This window comes from Panulirus ornatus, chromosome 14 (genome assembly GCF_036320965.1).
Source record: "Panulirus ornatus isolate Po-2019 chromosome 14, ASM3632096v1, whole genome shotgun sequence".
In the NCBI taxonomy this organism is placed as follows: Eukaryota; Metazoa; Arthropoda; class Malacostraca; order Decapoda; family Palinuridae; genus Panulirus; species Panulirus ornatus.
The window spans coordinates 44,610,690-44,624,004 of NC_092237.1; the positions used below are offsets into that span (position 1 = coordinate 44,610,690).

General features: G+C 41.8%; 1 protein-coding gene across 4 annotated transcripts in view; it reads right to left on the reverse strand.

Moving 5' to 3' along the window:
• PCB (Pyruvate carboxylase) overlaps positions 1-13,315 on the reverse strand; it is a 437,613-nt gene that overhangs the window by 18,621 nt on the left and 405,677 nt on the right. For all 4 annotated transcript variants that reach the window (XM_071669755.1, XM_071669754.1, XM_071669756.1 and 1 more), the window contains one exon: positions 11,516-11,599. In XM_071669755.1, the coding sequence (XP_071525856.1) occupies positions 11,516-11,599 (84 nt within the window). The remainder of the gene's footprint in view (positions 1-11,515; positions 11,600-13,315) is intronic.

A 13,315-nucleotide genomic window follows, 5' to 3' on the forward strand; every position in this document is an offset into this window, starting at 1 on the left:
ACAGAAGGAGTCACACGGGGAGTGCTCATCCTCCTTGAAGGCTCAGATTGGGGTGTCTAAATGTGTGTGGATGTAACCAAGATGAGAAAAAAGGAGAGATAGGTAGTATGTTTCAGGAAAGGAACCTGGATGTTTTGGCTTTGAGTGTAACGAAGCTCAAGGGTAAAGGGAAAGTGTGGTTTGGGAATGTCTTGGGAGCAAAGTCAGGGGTTAGTGAGAGGACAAGAGCAAGGGAAGAAGTAGCACTACTCCTGAAACAGGAGTGGTGGGAGTATGTGATAGAGTGTAAGAAAGTAAACTCTAGATTGATATGGGTAAAACTGAAAGTGGATGTAGAGAGATGGGTGATTATTGGTGCATATGCACCTGGGCAAGATAAGAAAGATTATGACAGGCAAGTGTTTTGGGAGCAGCTGAGTGAGTGTGTTAGTAGTTTTGATGCACGAGACCGGGTTATAGTGATGGGTGATTTGAATGCAAAGGTGAGTAATGTGAGAGTTGAGGAAATAATTCATGTACATGGGGTGTTCAGTGTTGTAAATGGAAATGGTGAAGAGCTTGTAGATTTATGTGCTGAAAAAGGACTGGTGATTGGGAATACCTGGTTTAAAAAGAGAGATATACATAAGTATACGTATGTAAGTAGGAGAGATGGCCAGAGAGCGTTATTGGATTATGTGTTAATTGATAAGCGCGCTAAAGAGAGACTTTTGGATGATAATGTGCAGAGAGGTGCAACTGGAGGGATGTCTGATCAATATCTTGTGGAGGCGAAGGTGAAGATTTGTAGAGGTTTTCAGAAAAGAGGAAAGAAAGTTGGGGTGAAGAGAGTGGTGAAATTAAGTGAGCTTGGGAGGGAGACTTGCGTGAGGAAGTACCAGGAGAGACTGAGTACAGAAGGGAAAAAGGTGAGAACAAAGGATGTAAGGGGAGTGGGGAAGGAATGAGATGTATTTAGGGAAGCAGTGATGGCTTGTGAAAAAGATGCTTGTGGCATGAGAAGAGTGGGAGGTGAGCAGATTAGAAAGAGTAGTGAGTGGTGGGATGAAGAAGTGAGATTATTAGTGAAAGAGAAGAGAGGGGCATTTGGACGATTTTTTGCAGGGAAATAATGCAAATGACTGGGGGATGTATAAAAGAAAGAGGCAGGAGGTCAAGGGAAAGGTGCAAGAGGCAAAAAAGAGGGCAAATGATAGTTGGGGAGAGAGTATCCTTAAATTTTTGAGAGAATAAAAAGATGTTTTGGAAGGAGGTGAATAAAGTGCATAAGACAAGGGAACAAATGGGATCATCAGTGAAGGGGGCAAATGGGGAGGTGATAACAAGCAGTGGTATGTGAGAAGGAGATGGAGTGAGTATTTTGAAGGTTTGTTAAACGTATCTGTTGATAGAGTGGCACATTTAGGGTGTTTTGGTCAAGGTGGTGTGCAAAGTGAGAGGGTTAGGGAGAATGATTTGGTAAACAGAGAAGAGGTGGTAAAAGCTTTGCGGAAGATGAAAGCCAGCAAGGCAGTGGGTTTGGATGGCATTGCAGTGGAATTTATTAAAAATGGGGGTGACTGTATTGTTAACTGGTTGGTAAGGTTATTTAAAGTATGTATGACTCATGGTGAAGTGCCTGAGGACTGGTGGAATGCTTGCATAGTGCCATCGTACAAAGGCAAAGGGGACAAGAGTGAGTGTTCAAATTACAGAGGTATAAGTTTGTTGAGTATTCCTGGGAAATTATATGGGAGGGTATTGATTGAGAGGGCGAAGGCATGTACACAGCATAAGATTGGGGAAGAGCAGTGTGTTTTCAGAAGTGATAGAGGATGAGTGGATCAGGTGTTTGCTTTGAAGAATGTATGTGAGAAATACTTAGAAAAGCAAATGGATTTGTGTGTAGCATTTATGGATCTGAAGAAGGCATATGATAGAGTTGATATAGATGCTCTGTGGAAGGTATTAAGTGGAAGGTATTAAGAATATATGGTGTGGAAGGTAAGTTGTTAGAAGCTGTGAAAAGTTTTTACCGAGGATGTACAGCATGTGTATGTGTAGGAAGAGAGGAAAGTGACTGGTTCTAAGTGAATGCTGGTTTGCGGCAGGGGTGTGTGATGTCTCCATGGTTGTTTAATTTGTTTATGGATGGGGTTGTTAGGGAGGTGAATGGAAAGAGGGGCAAGTATTCAGTCTGCTGTGGTTGAGAGAGCTTGGGAAGTGAGTCAGTTGTTGTTTGGTGATGATACAGCGATGGTGATTGATTCAAGTGTGAAACTGCAGCAACTGGTGACTGAGTTTGGTGAAGTGTGTGAAAGAAGAAAGCTGAGTGTAAATGTGAATGAGAGCAAGGTTATTAGGTACAGTAGGGTTGAGGGACAAGTCAATTGGGAGGTAAGTTTGAATGGAGAAAAACTGGAGGAAGTGAAGTGTTTTAGATATCTGGGAGTGGATTTGGCAGCGGGTGGAACCATGGAAGCAGAAGTGAATCATAGAGTGGGGGAGGGGGTGAAAGTTCTGGGAGCATTGAAAAATGTGTGGAAGTCGAGAACATTATCTCAGAAAGCAAAAATGGGTATGTTTGAAGGAACAGTGGTTCCAACAATGTTATATGGTTACAAGGCGTGGGCTATATATAGAGTTGTGCGGAGGAGGGTGGATGTGCTGGAAATGAGATACTTGAGGACAATATGTGGTGGGACAATATGTGAGTGCTCAAATTACAGAGGTATAAGTTTGTTGAGTATTCCTGGTAAATTATATGGGACGGGTATTGATTGAGAGGGTGAAGGCATGTACAGAGCATCAGATTGGGGAAGAGCAGTGTGGTTTCAGAAGTGGTAGAGGATGTGTGGATCAGGTGTTTGCTTTGAAGAATGTATGTGAGAAATACTTAGAAAAGCAAATGGATTTGTATGTAGCATTTATGGATCTGGAGAAGGCATATGATAGAGTTGATAGAGATGCTCTGTGGAAGGTATTAAGAATATATGGTGTGGGAGGCAAGTTGTTAGAAGCAGTGAAAAGTTTTTATCGAGGATGTAAGGCATGTGTACGTGTAGGAAGAGAGGAAAGTGATTGGTTCTCAGTGAATGTAGGTTTGCGGCAGGGGTGTGTGATGTCTCCATGGTTGTTTAATTTGTTTATGGATGGGGTTGTTAGGGAGGTAAATGCAAGAGTCTTGGAAAGAGGGGCAAGTATGAAGTCTGTTGGGGATGAGAGAGCTTGGGAAGTGAGTCAGTTGTTGTTCGCTGATGATACAGCGCTGGTGGCGGATTCATGTGAGAAACTGCAGAAGCTGGTGACGGAGTTTGGTAAAGTGTGTGAAGAAGAAAGTTAAGAGTAAATGTGAATAAGAGCAAGGTTATTAGGTACAGTAGGGTTGAGGGTCAAGTCAATTGGGAGGTGAGTTTGAATGGAGAAAAACTGGAGGAAGTGAAGTGTTTTAGATATCTGGGAGTGGATCTGTCAGCGGATGGAACCATGGAAGCGGAAGTGGATCATAGGGTGGGGGAGGGGGCAAAAATTTTGGGAGCCTTGAAAAATGTGTGGAAGTCGAGAACATTATCCCGGAAAGCAAAAATGGGTATGTTTGAAGGAATAGTGGTTCCAACAATGTTGTATGGTTGCGAGGCGTGGGCTATGGATAGAGTTGTGCGCAGGAGGATGGATGTGCTGGAAATGAGATGTTTGAGGACAATGTGTGCTGTGAGGTGGTTTGATCGAGTAAGTAACGTAAGGGTAAGAGAGATGTGTGGAAATAAAAAGAGCGTGGTTGAGAGAGCAGAAGAGGGTGTTTTGAAGTGGTTTGGGCACATGGAGAGAATGAGTGAGGAAAGATTGACCAAGAGGATATATGTGTCGGAGGTGGAGGGAACGAGGAGAAGAGGGAGACCAAATTGGAGGTGGAAAGATGGAGTGAAAAGGATTTTGTGTGATCGGGGCCTGAACATGCAGGAGGGTGAAAGGAGGGCAAGGAATAGAGTGAATTGGAGCGATGTGGTATACAGGGGTTGACGTGCTGTCAGTGGATTGAATCAAGGCATGTGAAGCGTCCTGGGTAAACCATGGAAAGCTGTGTAGGTATGTATATTTGCGTGTGTGGACGTATGCATGTACATGTGTATGGGGGGGGTTGGGCCATTTCTTTCGTCTGTTTCCTTGCGCTACCTCGCAAACGCGGGAGACAGCGACGAGGTATAAAAAAAAAAAAAAAAAAAAAATATGTGGTGGGAGGTGGTTTGATTGAGTAAGTAATGAAAGGGTAAGAGAGAAGTGTGGTAATAAAAAGGGTGTGGTTGAGAGAGCAGAAGAGGGTGTTTTGAAATGGTTTGGTCACACGAAGAGAATGAATGAGGAAAGATTGACAAAGAGGGTAGATATGTCACAGGTGGAGGGAAAGAGGAGAAGTGGGAGACCAAACTGGAAGTGGAAAGATGGAGTGAAAAAGATTTTGAGTGATCGGAGCCTGAACATGCAGGAGGGTGAAAGGCGTGCAAGGAATACAGTGAATTGGAACAATGTGGTATACCGGGGTCGACCTGCTGTCAATGGATTGAACCAGGGCATGTGAAGCGTCTGGGGTAAACCATGGTAAGGTTTGTGGGGCCTGATGTGGAAAGGGAGCTGGGGTTTTGGTGCATTATACATGACAGCTAGAGACTGAGTGTGAACGAATGAGGCCTTTGTTGTCTTTTCCTAGCACTACCTCGCGCACATGCGGGGGGAGGGAGTTTTCATTTCATGAGTGGCGGGGTGATGTTGGGAATGAATAAAGGCAGACAGTATGAATTATTTTTTTTTTTCAATTTTCCAAAAGAAGGAACAGAGAAGGGGGCCAGGTGAGGATATTCCCTCAGAGGCCCAGTCCTCTGTTCTTAACGCTACCTTGCTAATGCGGGAAATGGTGAATAGTTTGAAAGAAAGTATGAATTATGTACATGTGTATATATGTATATGTCTACAATGAGATGTATAGATATGTATATGTGCTGTGTGTGGACATGTATATATGAATGTGTATGTGGGTGGGTTGGGCCATTCTTTCTTCTGTTTCCTTGCGCTACCTCGCTAACATGGGAGACAGCGACAAAGTATAATTATAATTTTTTTTTTTTTTTTTTTTTTTTGTCGCTGTCTCCCGCGTTTGCGAGGTAGCGCAAGGAAACAGACGAAAGAAATGGCCCAACCCACCCCCATACACATGTATATACATACGTCCACACACGCAAATATACATACCTACACAGCTTTCCATGGTTTACCCCAGACGCTTCACATGCCTTGATTCAATCCACTGACAGCACGTCAACCCCGGTATACCACCTCGCTCCAATTCACTCTATTCCTTGCCCTCCTTTCACCCTCCTGCATTTTCAGGCCCCGATCACACAAAATCTTTTTCACTCAATCTTTCCACCTCCAATTTGGTCTCCCTCTTCTCCTCGTTCCCTCCACCTCCGACACATATATCCTCTTGGTCAATCTTTCCTCACTCATTCTCTCCATGTGCCCAAACCATTTCAAAACACCCTCTTCTGCTCTCTCAACCACGCTCTTTTTATTTCCACACATCTCTCTTACCCTTACGTTACTTACTTGATCAAACCACCTCACACCACACATTGTCCTCAAACATCTCATTTCCAGCACCTCCATCCTCCTGCGCACAACTCTATCCATAGCCCACGCCTCGCAACCATACAACATTGTTGGAACCACTATTCCTTCAAACATACCCATTTTTGCTTTCCGAGATAATGTTCTCGACTTCCACACATTCTTCAAGGCTCCCAGAATTTTCGCCCCCTCCCCCACCCTATGATCCACTTCCGCTTCCATGGTTCCATCCGCTGCCAGATCCACTCCCAGATATCTAAAACACTTCACTTCCTCCAGTTTTTCTCCATTCAAACTCACCTCCCAATTGACTTGACCCTCAACCCTACTGTACCTAATAACCTTTCTCTTATTCACATTTACTCTTAACTTTCTTCTTTCACACACTTTACCAAACTCGGTCACCAGCTTCTGCAGTTTCTCACATGAATCAGCCACCAGCGCTGTATCATCAGCGAACAACAACTGACTCACTTCCCAAGCTCTCTCATCCCCAACAGACTTCATACTTGCCCCTCTTTCCAAAACTCTTGCATTTACCTCCCTAACAACCCCATCCATAAACAAATTAAACAACCATGGAGACATCACACACCCCTGCCGCAAACCTACATTCACTGAGAACCAATCACTTTCCTCTCTTCCTACACGTACACATGCCTTACATCCTCGATAAAAACTTTTCACTGCTTCTAACAACTTTCCTCCCACACCATATATTCTTAATACCTTCCACAGAGCATCTCTATCAACTCTATCATATGCCTTCTCCAGATCCATAAATGCTACATACAAATCCATTTGCTTTTCTAAGTATTTCTCACATACATTCTTCAAAGCAAACACCTGATCCACACATCCTCTACCACTTCTGAAACCACACTGCTCTTCCCCAATTATAAATATATATCAAAATAAAGTGTGTCCCCAAAAGTGCGATCCCAGGTAATGCAGTTAGAATTATAAAAGGTTGAGATATAGTTAGGGGAAGTAACAGATAAAGTGAAAGAAAGATGTCCACAACTTTCTTCTTGCCTTCTTCAAAGCACAGTAAACCCCATTAAATCACCTACAAATCCCATCTAAAACTTAGGAAACTCTAGGATGCAGAGAAACCTTGTCAGCCATGCATGAAACCAGCCAGGTGTTAGATAAAGAAGCATAGATTGCTGCCTTACAGTCTTGGTAAAATCTCCAATCCTTAACTGCAGCTCTCCGGTCTCAACACATGATCTCCACAGATATTTCAATATTTCTTGCAAGTACAGTACACAATTACACGCAGTAATTTTTCTGTAATTGTATAGCCCCAGGGTTTTTTTATGGGGCTCCTGCAGCTTCAAGGCTGTGCTACAACCAGTAGCAAGGAAAGGATGGTCTTCCTTTGGAGTGATCAGTTCTTCAACAAGATTATACTCCTTTTCATCCACTAGGATACAACCTCACACAAGGTGACTTTTCACTCAAGGTATAACTATATGCAGAAAGGTCTGGTAATGCCTATATCAAGTTAAACATTTTGTCTACAAACTCTATTGATTCATTTGGTTATTACGTTATGAGTATCTATTCAGTGATACATTTTCTGTTTTGTATCAATTTATTTAGTTAGCATGTCTTTAAAAGCTAAATTAGGATGGATCCTCAATCTTTATCAATAAGCTTATAAAAAAAAATTCTATTCATAATTCTATGATACAGACTCAGGTCTTAAGGAATATATCTCAAACATCAATCAAGGAAGCTGTAATTTTTTCATATATACATTCTTTCATCAATTTTTCTTGGACATCAAGAATAGAAAATAACATAATGATGCACCCTGCAGTGTATTGTACATCAATGCAACAAAGATCTGTGAATGTCATTCAGTCACATCACTAATGATGAAAATAACCACAATAAGAAGTAATTGAGAAGATGGAGAAAGTGACTGATGTTGTTAGCTGATGATTGTGACACCCCATGACCCCATACATCCCACACAACAATCATATAATGTACAAGGAAACCAGCATGTTTGGTGAGTGTTCATTCAGACTGTGTTTGAACTGAATTATGTCACAGAAAACTACTATATTATATGTGTTTGTTAAGCAGGTCAAACAGTGTATAGTAAAGGTTCTTGGTCAAAGTCTGGAACATTCCTCCCTTTACTCTACGTTGAGAGGAGTTCTCTTTAAAATGAATTTGCTTTGAACACTTTTCCAGAAATGCATCTTTTGTCCAAGCCTTTGGCCATGAATTGCACAATATTACATATTGTTAAGAAATACAAATCTAGTCCACAGTTGTCAAAAAACAGTTTGTACATCCTCCCCTAATCATGAAATGGTGTCAGGGTCCCATATGATGCCTCCCCATATGATAGCTGATTGAAGCTTCACACGTAACCAATGACTCAGTCAGCTGATGGTTGCCAATCATTCATCTTTTTTTCCCCTCTTTCCACTTTGTTTTCACCATTATTTAGGTAATATATAGATGCTGTAACATCAAGATGTGCTGCGTACTTGTGTCTTACATATATTGCATACATAATGATAAAATATGATGTTTTTGATGAGTGTTATTGAGGTGGCAAACCAGGTTTCTCAATGTCACTTTGTATCTGATGCTTTTATTGTTGTGCCCTTTAGAGTTTTTCATGACCATGAATGTGTAATAAGCATTCTTTTTTTTCCTTTCATCATGTTCACAATTTCCTGCACCATGCAAGAGTAGAACAGATGACTGAATCTTACAGGAAAAAAATCCTTGCCTGACTCCTTCCTCTGTTCCTTCTTTTGGAGAGCAATACATGAGGTTAGGACTTTCAGTTCACTGCTCCCACCTCTCTTTGTCATCTTCTACAGCATGTATAAGATATTTAGGCTGCATTTTTTCCCCTATCCCTTATGTACTATAATGCATTAAATACAAATACAATGATAATATGCAGTCTTTTGAAGAGCACTCATGGACTGGCAAAACAGTGCTGCTTAGCATCACTTTGAATTCACCTATTTCATACATTTTATCCCTGAGTTAGGGGAGAAAGAATTCTACCTCCTTATTCCCAGCAAGTCATAGAAGGTGGCTAAAACAAGAGGGAGCAGGGGGCTGGAAATCCTCCCCTCCAGTTTTTACTTTTCCAAAAGATGGAACAGAGAAGGGGACCAAGTGAGGATTTTCCCCCAAAGACTCAGTCCTCTGTTCTTAACAATACCTTGCTAAGCGGGAAATGGCGAATATGTATGAGAAAATATAGTTTACATTTATGAGTGTAAGAAGCATGCAATCTGTTACACATGGGGAAGTTATGCCACTCTGCAAAATGCAAAAATCACTCATAAGTACTTTGATTTAATCTTTCTTCTTTCCCCCCATCCACTTGTGATTACATGATGCTTCACAGAAATATCAAAGCTAAATAAGGAAATTCTATTCGTTTGCCTTGATTAAAAAATAATAAAAATGAAAACAATTACCATCTTAATACTTTGCTGAAGAACAGACGTTTTTTTCAGTATTTTTTTTTTTTTTTTTCATCGGTCTCCCGCGTTTGCGAGGTAGCGCAAGGAAACAGACGAAAGAAATGGCCCAACCCACCCCCATACACATGTATATACATACGTCCACACACGCAAATATACATACCTACACAGCTTTCCATGGTTTACCCCAGATGCTTCACATGCCCCGATTCAATCCACTGACAGCACGTCAACCCCGGTATACCACATCGCTCCAATTCACTCTATTCCTTGCCCTCCTTTCACCCTCCTGCATGTTCAGGCCCCGATCACACAAAATCTTTTTCACTCCATCTTTCCACCTCCAATTTGGTCTCCCTCTTCTCCTTGTTCCCTCCACCTCCGACACATATATCCTCTTGGTCAATCTTTCCTCACTCATTCTCTCCATGTGCCCAAACCATTTCAAAACACCCTCTTCTGCTCTCTCAACCACGCTCTTTTTATTTCCACACATCTCTCTTACCCTTACATTACTTACTCGATCAAACCACCTCACACCACACATTGTCCTCAAACATCTCATTTCCAGCACATCCATCCTCCTGCGCACAACTCTATCCATAGCCCACGCCTCGCAACCATACAACATTGTTGGAACCACTATTCCTTCAAACATACCCATTTTTGCTTTCCGAGATAATGTTCTCGACTTCCACACATTCTTCAAGGCTCCCAGAATTTTCGCCCCCTCCCCCACCCTATGATCCACTTCCACTTCCATGGTTCCATCCGCTGCCAGATCCACTCCCAGATATCTAAAACACTTTACTTCCTCCAGTTTTTCTCCATTCAAACTCACCTCCCAATTGACTTGACCCTCAACCCTACTGTACCTAATAACCTTGCTCTTATTCACATTTACTCTTAACTTTCTTCTTTCACACACTTTACCAAACTCAGTCACCAGCTTCTGCAGTTTCTCACATGAATCAGCCACCAGCGCTGTATCATCCGTGAACAACAACTGACTCACTTCCCAAGCTCTCTCATCCCCAACAGACTTCATACTTGCCCCTCTTTCCAAAACTCTTGCATTCACCTCCCTAACAACCCCATCCATAAACAAATTAAACAACCATGGAGACATCACACACCCCTGCCGCAAACCTACATTCACTGAGAACCAATCACTTTCCTCTCTTCCTACACGTACACATGCCTTACATCCTCGATAAAAACTTTTCACTGCTTCTTAACAACTTGCCTCCCACACCATATATTCTTAATACCTTCCAGTAATACAGCTAGAAATTCATTACAAGGTCAAAGGATTAAAGTGAGGTTAGACCTGTACACAATTTTTACTTCATCTAACACTGGTTTTGCTTATAATATACAGATACTGATTTGGTGAGCTCAGATACTAGTCATCCACAGAAAAACTTTACTGAGTTTTTACCAAATCTGGATTCCGAATGCAGCTTTTCCAACCATGAATGTCACAGCATATCACACTAGGTGTTGGGTACATGAAAAAAGAGAATACCCCTTATAACAGTCTCTGATACCCATTCCCTCAAGGAACTCCCATCACAGGGGTGGCCATGGCAAAAGAGTTGCAAAAGAGTCTCCACTTATCCCTGTCTATACATGCCTCCCTTGTATACACTATTCCTTGCATTCCACCATTTCTCTCCCTCCAGTGCTCTTCCACTCTATTTCCCCATGTCATATGTGATCTTCCTCTCACACCAACCCTTTCAATCTTACTATCATACACTCTCCTTGCAAACTCCCCAACTTGCAGTCTTTCCACAGGCCCAAACCACCTCAAAGTGTTATGTTCCACTCACTCTACCACTCCAAAATTCATTTCCTGCCATAAGAAATCTCTCATACACCCTCTCATCTTCATTCCAGCTAGCCATACCACATGTTCCTTTCAAACAACTCATTTCCACAGCCCAAATTCTTCACCTCTGTTACTCATGCCACATCCATGTTTCAGCTGCATTGGCCAGGCCAAGAGAATTGTGCTGTCCCTTAATCCTTTCTTCATTTCCCACTTACACTTATACCCTTCATTATTCTAATACGGGACCCAATGACTCTTCTACCCTGTGCTGCTCTACCTTATCTCTCCTTCCATGTCATCAAACTTAACCAAGATAGCTCCAAATACTTTATTCTGTCACCCTTGGTAATAAACATGGTATTGCTTACCTGCATTTTGAAAACAACAATCACACAGTATTCAATGTGGTATAACTAAAACTTAACAAGGGAAAAATGATAGCAATGAACATACAGAATATATTCTATTCTCTTTAGGTCCAATGGTAAGCCATCAATCCTGCTCTCATTCTTTTTAAAAATTGGTGTCAAACTCAAATATAACAAAAGTTGTGATAATATTCACTTATGATGATAAAGGTATGAACTACGGAAAACAGTACCTTAGGACCAGTGAGGAAGATACGGGTGTCCAACTTATCCACAGGGCCATATTTGGATCGGAAGTTAAAGAAGTCATTAGTTACCTGTAAGAAAAATCAAAAATTTTTTCAAAGACTTCAACAGTCAAATCACATGAAACAATGTTTTGGACTGACAGTGAATTATGAAATCAATAAAGGTAACGAAAAAACTGAGGAGAGACCAATTTCTGAACTTGGAAAGAACACATTTAAGAATTCCTGCAGACCTCTCCAGTTAAAAATCTGAAAGCCAACATGGGAAACTCAGTTTCTTTCTGAAACTATCTTGAGGGCCAGCTAATAGTGGCCTTAATCTCCTGTAACCAAGACTGTCGTCCTCCAAACAAATTGATGTTACTTTCGATCTTAAATCTTCCTGTCGTTCAACTGCATCACTTCATTACCATACATTTGTTCAAGTTCACTCTAAACTTTCTTATTTAACACACTATTCCAAACTCTGTCACCAGCTTCATGAGTTTCTTGAGTGTGTGGCCAGAGCAATGTTACCTACAAAACACTGGTTGATCTCACATGGCTACCCACTCCTATGCCATCTCAGCTGATTAAAATATAAAACAAGACAGAATTGGAACGATGCTTTCATGAGAGAGAGAGAGAGAGAGAGAGAGAGAGAGAGAGAGAGAGAGAGGAGAGAGAGAGAGAGAGAGAGAGAGAGAGAGAGAGAGAGAGAGAGAGAGAGAGAGAGAGAGAGAGAGAGAGAGAGAGAGAGAGAGAGAGAGAGAGAGAATTAATGAGATGGCCCTGATTAGGGCTTCAGTTACCTATGCCATCTCAGCTAACATCAAAATAAAAAACAAAGTGAACTGGAATAATGCTTGCCTTCATCCATCCCTGTCGCTATCCTGCCACACAGGAAATACCATTGTTATCCCCTGCTTCAGCGAGGTAGTGCCAAAAAAACAGACAAAAAAGGCCACATTCGTTCACACTCAGTCTCTAACTGTCATGTGTAATGCTCCGAAGCCATAGCTCCCAATCCACATCCAGGCCCTAGAGACCTTTCCATGGTTTACCCCAGACGCTTCACATGCCCTTGTTTAGTCCACTGACAGCATGTCGACCCAGGTATACCACACTGCTCCAATTCACTCTATTCTTTGCATGCCTTTCACCCTCCTATATGTTCAGGCCCCGATCGCCCAAAATTTTTTCACTCCACCCTTCCACCTCTAAGTTGGTCTGCTTCTCCTTGTTCCCTTCACCTCTGACACATATCCTCTTTGTAAATCTTTCCTCACTCATTCTCTCCATATATCCAAACCATTTCAACAGACCCTCTTCTGCTGTCTCAACCACACTCTTTTTATTTCCACACATCTCTCTTACCCTTTCATTACTTAATCAAACCACCTCATACCACATGTTGTCCTCAAATATTTCATTTCCAACACATCCACCCTCCTCCGTACAACCCTATCTATAGCCCATGCCTCGCAACCATATCTTTCAAACATACCCATTTGCCCTCCAAGATAACATTCTCTCCTTCCACACATTCTTCGTTGCTCCTAGAACCTTCACCCACTTCCCCACCCTGTGAATCACTTCCACTTCTATGGTTCCATCCGCTACTAAGTCCACTCCCAGATATCTAAAGCACTTCACTTCCTCCAATTTTTCTCCATTCAAACTTACATCCCAATTAACTTGTCCCTCAACCCTACTGAATCTAATAACCTTGCTCTTACTCACATTTACTCTCAATTTTCTCCTTTCACATATTTTTCCAAACTCAGTCATCAACCTCTGTAGATT